We start from the raw sequence: 10,290 nt of genomic DNA on the forward strand, positions 1-10,290 counted from the left end.
ATATTAAATCTCTTCATTTTTTTGCACGGCAACGTTTGTTTATTTTGATGGTTTTGAAGGGAACACGGTTAAGGCAGAAACTCACGCTTTGTGCTCTACGACTGATATCACAGCTGATAAGATACTATGTCGCAGAACATCGTTTAAATTTTTTTCTGGTTTGTTTTTCTGTCTACGAGAGAAATCACACAAAAACAAAAACATTATTTGTTTGTAATTTTTTTTTCTTTATTCATACTTCCAGCCTCCACTTTCACATGAACCTGAAAGCCACATCTCTCTTCAGCTCCTGTGAGGCAAAATCAAGTCAAAGACCTGCGCACAGCGCAGGCCGGATTCTGTTGTCAGCGTGTTCGTGTGCACACTGCAGATATACACAACATATACTTACAGTATATTTATCGTGTATGAATTTCACTAAAAGTCTAGACATGAAAACATTTTCTTAAAAAAAAGGGAAGAAAAAAAAGAAACATACAGTAGATTTTTTTTCTCCAAAGAAAAAACAGCAGTACACGTTTTCTGAAGACACACTTGAAGAAGAGCATTTGTGTTTGATCAGCGGTGATTTTCAGGAGGTTGTGAGGGGTTCCTGATCAGCCGTACAAAGGCTGTTATAGCAGTGAGCTGCACGGTGGGCGCCGCAGTCCCACCAGCTCTGTGACAGGAAGGCAAACGCCAACGCTCAGTGAAGCAGGACCGTCACAAAATCCAAAACCTTCAGGTCATCGGGTTCACACGACAGCAAGAGTAACCATACAATCATTTTTCCCACAAAGGCTGACTGTGAGAGAACAGGCTAGAAAACAAACAGAATGATAATAAAAAAAAAAAAAACAGGAACAGATTGTAGCCCAGATTAGAACAATGAGAAACATGGGACGTCTAAACTCTTTTGCATATTTGTGAACATTGTTTTTAATCAAATCTCGACTATGAAAATCTTAAAGTTTTTCAAAGTTTAGCCACCGTCATCAAGCATTCATCACTCCTTAAACCACTGAGAATGTTTGTATAACATAAATAATAATAATAATAAAAAACACTTTGTGAAAAACAACAAAAAAAAACATTTCTGTCATTTTTTTCACCTTCATCATAAACACAAAGCACAACCCCACTCTAATGTGCCAGAGAAAATCTGGATTGTAAAAGCGATGCCTGCTAAACGTGTCATTTAACATTCAGATCTCCAGCTTTATGCCCTATTATTACTCTGTGCCCTCTTTAAACGTAATAAAGCACAAACACAAACACACACACACACACAGCAGCGATCCAGTCCTGAAGCTTTTTCTACTCTTCTGACCGTATTAGTCATTAACACTCTCTGCAGGCACTCAGTAAAAGCACATTTCCCTTTTCCTGCTCTGAAAATAAACGTGGAAGTGTGTTGGTCAGTCCTGCTGAGATCTGACCGTTTATTTGGGATCAATTTTAAAAAGATCTCAGTTAAAAAAAAAAAAAAACTAACTGGTTTGGAAGTCATAAATCCTCAGTCTGGTATTTCCTCTACATTCCCTTCCAAACTAAACATTTTTCTCCTTTAAATCACTCCCTGAACATACTTTAAAGTGCTTCACTTTTTTATTTAACAAGAGGAAGAAGGTCTTTATTTTCATTTTGGAAGTGCTGTAATGGGATCTCAGTTAAACTGCTGAAAGATGCTCTATAACACACATTTCCCAGTATATTTTTATATACTGTAGTACATGGCATACATGATAAATACTTTATTTAAAACAATATAATCTGTGACAATGCACTTCTTTTTTGTTTTGGTTCAATTTAGTTGTTTAAAATTATTTTTTCATGCTTCTGTACCCAAAACAGGCTCAGAAATGAAAAGGTTGGGAAAATATAATCTAGATTAAAAGAAATAGTTTGACATTTTGAGAAATTATTCTTAATTTTTATTTAGTTGGATAGCATACTTTTTTAAACTGGAGACAAAATASGTTTATGTTTATTTAGTCATTCATCGTACAGATGAAAATGGTTTAAATTCAATCAGCGTGCAGGTACGCAAAAAAAAGGTGTTTCTCAAAAGGTCAAACGGTCCCTTTTCAGCACATGGAAGTTATGCTGCTGAAGCAGAAACATGACCAGATCAGTAACTCGTATAGGTTCAATGAAGGGTTCTTCTCCAAAATGTCCCRCATCCATTCAGAAGATAAAAAAGTTCAATTTTAAATATGAGCAGTTATGATCATCTGCCATCATYCTGAACATTTATTCAACTTTATATGTGCTAACATAATGATGTTATTTTAAAAATACTTGAGATATTTTTAAGTTGTGGTCAGTGCAGTCATTAATATCTTACCTGTAGATTACTTTTCGAACAACCTCAAGTTGAAGAACTAGAGTTAATCTGATGGAACCGACGAGGTAACAGCTGACTTAATTCAATGTGGATTGCTGCCGTATAACCATAATATTTCTATGTATTTTACACTACACAGTTAGACATGTCAAACCCTTCGGATGATTATCTGTATCTTGACCATTAGAATTTTGTAATTTTCAGAAAAAAATCCATAGTACTCTCAAACAATATAGCATGGGTTGAGGGGGTTTGGGGTGGATTCTTGGGGGCGGACATAACAGTGTCAGCTCTGAAACTGAAATAAATTTGAATCAAAGTTTTTGAAAAAAACAACAAGATTTTCTCTATACATTTGTATACATGCAAATTTATGAACAATCCGTACAACTTGACATGTCTGCACAATCGTTTACTTAGACTTTTCTGTATCTCGGCAAACAAAGCTGCAGTTAGCTGCAGCTAGCTACACATAGCTAGCCACAGCTGTCACTATTTTCAATATTTCTAATGGAATAACTAATAYTTCTAGTGTGCAAATAATGGCAAYGTAAAGSTTTATAAAATAGTGTTAGTTTAAATGTGCTGCTAGCAATATACTTCCTGGCTGTTAGCTCATCAGTCCAGTCAGAACTACACTCTATATCTTCAAACTGAGGTTGTTTAAAGTGGTAAGTACAAGAAATAAGACAATAATGTTTATTTTTTTACTCACTGATTAAATCCCCATTTAAAAAAAATGTAACTGTCCCTTTATGTTGTTCCTTGTAAAAGCATTTGTTGCTTAGTTTATTTTTCTTTATACTGGATACATAAATTTGGAACAAAACTCTTCAGCTGTAAACTGGACCCTGATGGGACTAAAATGCAAGGCGGCATCCAAATACATGAGCATTTAACATAAAAAAGGCAGTCTGACTGCAGGAGCCAGAAATGGAGAAAATATGAAAAATGTGGAATGGTAAAAATGTCACTCTTTCCAACACGCACACATTCACCCACACACACACACACGTGCGCGAACATAATCGCGCGAATGCAAATCATATAGCTGCACACTTGACATGTCACAGACATATCTGGCATGCATTTTCTTAGAATTAAACACTTTTCAGTAGAAAGTCTTCAACTGGTCTAGAGCTCTGATAATTTCTGTATGTACATAAATTAACAATAAATATAAGCAATGTTTATATATATATTGAAATATATATTTTAAATAATGAAATATTGCTATATATTTCAAATATATTCATAGAACTCTTTCCAATTTAAAACATCTTTTAAAGAGATTTAATCACAGTTTAGTAATAAAACGTAAGAATACATGTCCCCCTCCTGGTCTGGCTGCAGAGTCCCCGTATTAAATAAGTGGTTGTGGTTAAAATATGGCCTTTTTATTTCTGAACAAATACATTCCACTTTATTAAAAAAGGGAACTAGTGTATTGTCAGGAAGGTAACACTGTGGTAGCGACCGTTGAGTTTGAGGTTAATTTTCTGCGGTGTTCCGACAGGGAACCAGCCCTGACTGGAACTGTGCAGACTTGGTTTAAACGAGGACTGATTAGTAGAGCTCCTCGTTCGGTTTAGTGAAACCAAGTTTTCCTCTGATGACCTGGAGGCTCGTTTAAGGGACGCTGCAGCAAGAACCTGGAGGGGACGACTAGTTTGGAACAGTCAGGAGAGTAAAAAGTCATTAAAACTTAAAAKACCCCTTTTTCTTTGTCTCCATCTCTTCTTCTGTTCTTTGTTTTTGTTTCTGTTAATTGACATACATAGACTGGAACTGGACCACGTGAACAATGACTGACTGAGGAGAGCTAGGCTGTCTACATGCATGCAGTAGTTCCTTTGTTATTCTGTACCACTCTCCAGTTGACATGGCTTACAGTAGGATGCACTTGGAAATAAAGACAGTAGAAGGAAACATTTATCCCACGGGTTTAGAGGACGAGCAAGTCTCCCACAATGCCTCAGTGATGTTGGGGGATACCTCAGCTCCAGTGTGCGTGTGTCCACCTATTCCCTCACGTGGGACGTTTGAACTCGTGTGCGCTGGAAACGACCACAGTTCCTCTCTCCGCGTCTTTGGACCCGCTCACCGTTGGTCTTCGTCTGTGTTCCCTCTGTGTTGCCGCTGGCTGCTCGCTGCGTCACAAACAGAACTGGTCCTATATTGCACGGCACGCCCTCATGGCCTCGCGGTGGTGCGTCAGTGATAGCGACTCTGCTTCTCCTCGGTCTCAGAGCTGTAGTCTCTCAAGCCAATGCCTCGCTGGAGGTTCAGCAACGAGTCTTTCATCTGAAGTGGGACAACAGGGCGGAAAAACAAGTGCTTTTGTTTTTATGGCAGAAAAATATACTTAGCACAAAAWGTAAGGAAATGCGTGTTTGGTAGATTATTTATTTGTTTGAACAATACTTCGTGGCAAAAAATCTTATATTGTTGGAAAGCCTGTTTATTTCCCTTTGAAATGTCACCACATTTGTAAGGAACATGTATTTGTTGGATGAGCAGTAGAGCTGAGGATGTGGGTTGCAAATATGAAAAACCTATGTCTGTTTTGCTGTTGCTATTGATAAGATTATAAGACTTATTGCCAAGAAGCTTTGTTACAAAAATCCGGAGCCCGCGAGGGGACATGGGTTGCCTGGTAAAAACCAGACCCTGTCCTTCACTTTGCTTCAAACAAGGTTCTGGACTTGCGGCTATAGAAAAGCGATTCTTGCTGGAGGAGTGGCCTCTGCTGAAGTGTTGCTGTGACGGAGGCTAAGCTAAGAAGCTAACTGGAAATCGCGTGTGCTGTAAACAACCCTACTGAGAGGAGAAAAGTACAGAGCCAAACGAGWYGACTGKWAATGAGAGCKGCTGCTTTGTCAGACAAATTTAATTTAATTTGGAAGCCTTATCAACACAGACTGGCTTCATTCACTTCCTCCACTGCCATTGCTAAACTATCAGACACTGCACAGAAAATCGACGTCGTTCAAAACTCCGCCTTCTGTTTGCTGATTGGCCCAGGTAAAATAAAGTACAAGCAGACACTGGACAGAAAACTGACGTTTTGTTCTCTGATTGGCCCGGCTAAAAATCCACAGAAGAAATCCTTGTCTATGGGAGAAATCCCAGACAGAGTGAAGGGAAACTAGAATTGAGCGGAACTGCGTAGGAAGGCAAGGGCCAGGCTAGGACATGGGGGGATAGTTTTTCTTTTGCGTTCCTACACAATACTATGGCGTTACTTTGCAATATCTTTGTGTTACCTCGCAAAACTTTTTGCGTTACTATGCAAAGGTTTGCATTCCCTTGCAAAATTGTTTTGCTTTCCCACGCAAAAGTTTGTTTTGTATATGAACTAAATGAAATGAAACTTTTATTTTGAAATATCCAGTTACCAAAACAGGATGTGTCGCCACAAGTTCGTGAAATTGACATTGATGTTGCGTGGTTGCACTGTGTTAAAATATCTGCATATGACATACTTCCATGCGTGGCTGTGTGATGTATTCATTCTGAAGCTGAATTAAAGCAGTAGGCTAACTCGCTAATGGTGAACGTGTGAGTTTGTTAATAAACCGGCAGGCACAACAGAGTTTAATGACTTTTGCGAGGGAACACAATACTTTTGCGTGGGAACGCAAAAAAAATCCCCCATGTCCCCTCGCGTGCTCAGTAATTTCCAACTAACATTTGCAAGCAGTAAAATAACTTCACCACATTTTATAAGATCTGATCAAAAGAAAATRTCTTTTATTTAATAAAACTGTTTTGACACAATGACTCAGTGTAAACATGGAAAATTAGCAAAGTGAAAAATTCAATAAAATTGCTATGAAACTGTAGTACCATGTTACTTTTGTTTTGTTAAAACTAAGAGGGCTTTTGAAGGCTTTTAAATTTATTTTATGTAATTTTATGTCTGACTTTACTGTTTTTATGCAGTGAAATATGTTTACTCCTGTGGTGTTGAATATAAACCTGTTACAGCTCTAAGTTAGTCACTTATAGTTAAGTAATGCAATAAAAAACCTGTTTGTCATCTTATTGAGCATCATCTCTGCTTCAGCAGCTGTATGGATATCAGTTTTTTCTTGGCTGAAAAATGAGACCTTGCAAGTTTTCTGTCCATCATTCCTTCACCAAATTAAAGTCCAGGCTCACTTGTGTTTGATGAAGGGGGTTGTTTAACTTGTCAGCTCCTGCATTGCCAGTCTGAGTCTTGAGTTACATTAGTATTAAGTGCAGAGAAAAATTCTCACGGCTTCAGCCCATGAAACCCTCCCTTTGTGTCTGAGTACCTGGTCCAGCAGCACCACAGACGACTTAATAATTTCTCTCCACTTCTGCAGTTCGGCATCATGGTAACGCTGCTGCGCCTCCAGGAGCTGGGCCCACTCCATCTGTGTCTGAGGCAGTTTACTGGCGAATGCACACACACACACACACGCACACACAGACAGACAGACAGACAACATCAGGGTGAACCCATTGAAGCATGATTTCCATTTAGAGGGACTGCCAATAAACATTTCAGTAAATTGTTTCAGTAAGCCCCAGAGCTATTCGGGGGTAATTTTAGAAACAGTGTTTTCCTGTCACATGAACAGCCATATGGATATAGTTTAGTCTGTAYGTTGGAGAGTGGGTGTGGGGGCAATGGTGTGATGGTGTTTGGTTTAGAATAACAACAGAACTCTGTTCAGTCTCTTTCCAAATTAGCTTTTTGCGTCCTGAATCCAGAAAGTCATCAATTGTACTGATTTGCTCTATAATGCACAAAGCCATGGTGTTCATGTAACTGCCAGTGTCTGTGTTTGTTTCTGTTAGAAAATATTTCATGAATGTTTGGATGGATTTTAATGCAGTTCTCAGTAATTAATCATTAGAGGTACACCTACAACTGATTGACTTTTGAAGTCAACTTACGTCAAGACGGCTGCCACAACAAATCAGTTTGAGAAAAGTGCCAGAATAACAGATAGTTTAACAACTAGAGAGCTAAACTGTGGTGTGGGTTGCCGAGAGTAATCCATAACATATACTCCGAGGGCTGCACTTTTCATAAAACAAACAGTCTTAACTGTTAGTCTGTCTGTTCAGAGAATATCGAATGAAACATTGATTAATTTTAATGACATTATCAGAATGGAATCTTTGGATGACGTACATCTTTAACACATTAACTTTTGGAGTCAACCACGTTCAAGATGGCCGCTACAGCCAAGTGAGCTCACATTTGGGCTGTGTCCAAAATGGTGGGCCGGGTCCCCTGAAGGCCGAATTCATCGACCGCATACGTCACAGCACCGTGACGGAGGCCGTCCAAAATCGAAGACTCCTCCGATGAGGCCAACAAATGTGTCCTTCCTTTGGCTCCAATCGAAGGACTGGTCTGATGGATCCTTCCCAGCCCAGCATATCCCATCATGCATTGCGGCCCGACCAGAGATTTTTTTATGCTAGTAATGGCGGACGAAGCAAGAAGAATACGTTTTAAATAAAAATATGGCGGTATAAAAACAGAAATGTTAATCGGTTGCATTTTTAATACTTTTATCATTTGTATAGACGTGTTTTTGAATGTTATTTTTGTCAGAAACAAAACAAACTTATATGGCGAAATAAACAAGCACCTACGGCGGGTCCATTAGCTCTTCAAATATTTCCTTTAAGTTAATTTTATTGTTTTGTGATTTTAATAATGCTAATATATTGATATTTTTCTACTTTTGATCTAATTTTGCTTCTGTTTAGCGTCGTCACATTTGCTAGGCGACAGCACGTACTCCGGGGTAAGGACGGGAGGCTGGAAAGTCCAAATTCACAGCCACTTTTTTCCGGTCTTCGTGGTCTAACAAGGACCTGGCCCACCTTGACCAGGTTGGCTGGGTCCTCCGGAGGATCCAGCCCACCGTTTTGGACACAGCCCTGGTGTGGTGGTAGTAGCTGAGTCTCATCCTCAACACATGTTTTAAGTCAGGGGTTCTCAAGCCATTTGGGTCTGGGGACCCCTTACAAGGGTGAAAAAAATTCCAGGGACCCCCTCATAAAATGCTGTTTTAAAAGATAATTTATTGTCATTTCAACCCCTAAATGCCACGGGAATATATGTTTTTATTAAGTTTATTATGTTTGTTTTATTAGTTCATTGTTCTCCATGCATTTTAAAAAATAAAAACCAAATTAACATTTTAGTAAAAAAATTTGAGGACCCCCAAAACACCTCTCATGGACCCCAGTTTGAGAACCTCTGCTCTAAGCGCTAACAGATTGCGAAAAACTTGTGCAATTGAGCATTCCCTATTTGATTTGAGATTTTACATTTGTCACTTTTGATGATAATCTTTATTTAAAAGTCAAGCATGAAAAACATTTCTTCCTAGTTTCATAAAATTATTATTTTTTTAATGTGCAGATAATAATAAGAATGTGCAGAATGTGAGTGTGAGCCTGGGTACCTCTCCTGCAGTCGCAGACTTTGCCATGTCGTTAGGGATTGTGCAGAGTACTCCAGCATCCACAGCTTATAGAAGAGCATCATGTTGAGGAACACGAGCAGGACCAGGCTGGAGGAACGACACAAGACAAACAAAATGGCAAAAACCACCTTTGCTTTTTTATTTTAGCAGCTCTAACTAGTCACAAAACATGTATACCTGAGACAGATCCTAGGGATGGCAATGAAGGAAAAAGAGAGAAGTTATACTTAAACGAGCAGAATATGAAACATCTTAATTGCAAATCAAAAACACCACAGAAATGACTGGAGAGGAGGGTGAAATGCAACAAGACTCAGAGACTGGATGACATGGGTGTGTGTGTGTGTGTGTGTGTGTGTGTGTGTGTGTGTTGCGTACACAAAGCTGATGATGAGCAGCAGTTTGGACACGCTGTACAGAGCCAGGCCTCCTGGCAGGTGGTGGTGTTCTGGACTCTGGTGTCTAGTCTGCGTGGAGCCCACCACTTGTTTGATCCTCTGAATCACTTCCTCGTCTGTCGGCGTGGTGACAGGGCTGAGGGCCTCGTCCAGATGCTGGCTGCGCATGTGGGGGAGCGGCCTCTTTTTCCGCCTGACCGTGGAGTTCTTCACCGCCTTGGCCTTCGGAGAGAGTTGGTGGGCCTCCGTGATGATCTCCTCCAGCTTCGACAGCTCCACCTCTGAGGGGGAAAAAGACTTTACGTCAGCGTGACACTTTTTCTACATTCTTGTATCAGTCAGACTGGACCAAAACACGTTTGCAATGTTTCACTGAGATTTTGGCAATTTTTATTATTGTTAAAACTCTGTTTAATATTATAATGAAAATGCTTCTTTAAATTATCCTAACAACACAAGGGGCACTTCATGTAAATAAAAATCTAGCAGAAAAGAGAAAAACATCCCATGATATCAGTTTAAGATCCTCTTCTTTGAATTAAAAACTGTCCAGTGTTAGGGTTCCTCCAGGTCCAGTAACAGAAATCAAGGCAGTTGAAGTCAGAGGTTGATTTGTTCATTTGATTAATTTTGACTTTTAAATATAAAAATGTGTTATTCACACTACACCACACTGCTTTAAAAAATACAAGCTGCTGCTCATATCTGTGATGCCATAAAACAAACGAGCCATTAGTGATGACATTGTCAAGGCACTGACATTGGTTAGGACCCACAGACTGTAAATATACTTCATTATCAAACAATATTAGTAAAGTTCCTATAATATTCTGGTCAACTTGCTCTGGTGTCTGCTAAAATCTAGCTTAAAGCTCCATCCTTGTTGTATAATGCTATAATTGTTCCACATTTAATTTACTGTATTGAAGTCTGGGGTAAAGCTTGCAAAACTATCACAAATCCTGTTTTTATTTTACAGAAAAGAGCACTAAAATTATTACTCTAAAAAATTACAGCCAGCCATCGAATATATTGTTTCATGATTTGAATTATTAAAATTCTATGATTTCATCTATTATAATAT

The 10,290-nt window shown here is 39.0% G+C and overlaps 1 protein-coding gene across 13 annotated transcripts in view; it reads right to left on the reverse strand.

Annotated features, from left to right (window-relative positions):
* Nucleotides 1–206: 206 nt before the first annotated feature.
* gramd1bb (GRAM domain containing 1Bb) overlaps nucleotides 207–10,290 on the reverse strand; it is a 122,763-nt gene continuing 112,679 nt past the window's right edge. For 11 of the 13 annotated variants that reach the window (XM_014015052.1, XM_014015054.1, XM_014015055.1 and 8 more), the window contains 5 exons: nucleotides 9,187–9,487; nucleotides 8,986–8,997; nucleotides 8,788–8,895; nucleotides 6,628–6,748; nucleotides 207–4,630 (listed from right to left, as the gene is read on the reverse strand). In XM_014015052.1, coding sequence (XP_013870506.1) covers nucleotides 4,541–4,630; nucleotides 6,628–6,748; nucleotides 8,788–8,895; nucleotides 8,986–8,997; nucleotides 9,187–9,487 — 632 coding nt within the window. In that variant the 3' untranslated portion in view covers nucleotides 207–4,540. The remainder of the gene's footprint in view (nucleotides 4,631–6,627; nucleotides 6,749–8,787; nucleotides 8,896–8,985; nucleotides 8,998–9,186; nucleotides 9,488–10,290) is intronic. The other 2 variants (XM_014015053.1, XM_014015060.1) reach the window with 1 other exon arrangement.

Source organism: Austrofundulus limnaeus, unplaced genomic scaffold (genome assembly GCF_001266775.1).
Source record: "Austrofundulus limnaeus strain Quisiro unplaced genomic scaffold, Austrofundulus_limnaeus-1.0 Scaffold122, whole genome shotgun sequence".
Taxonomy (NCBI): Eukaryota; Metazoa; Chordata; class Actinopteri; order Cyprinodontiformes; family Rivulidae; genus Austrofundulus; species Austrofundulus limnaeus.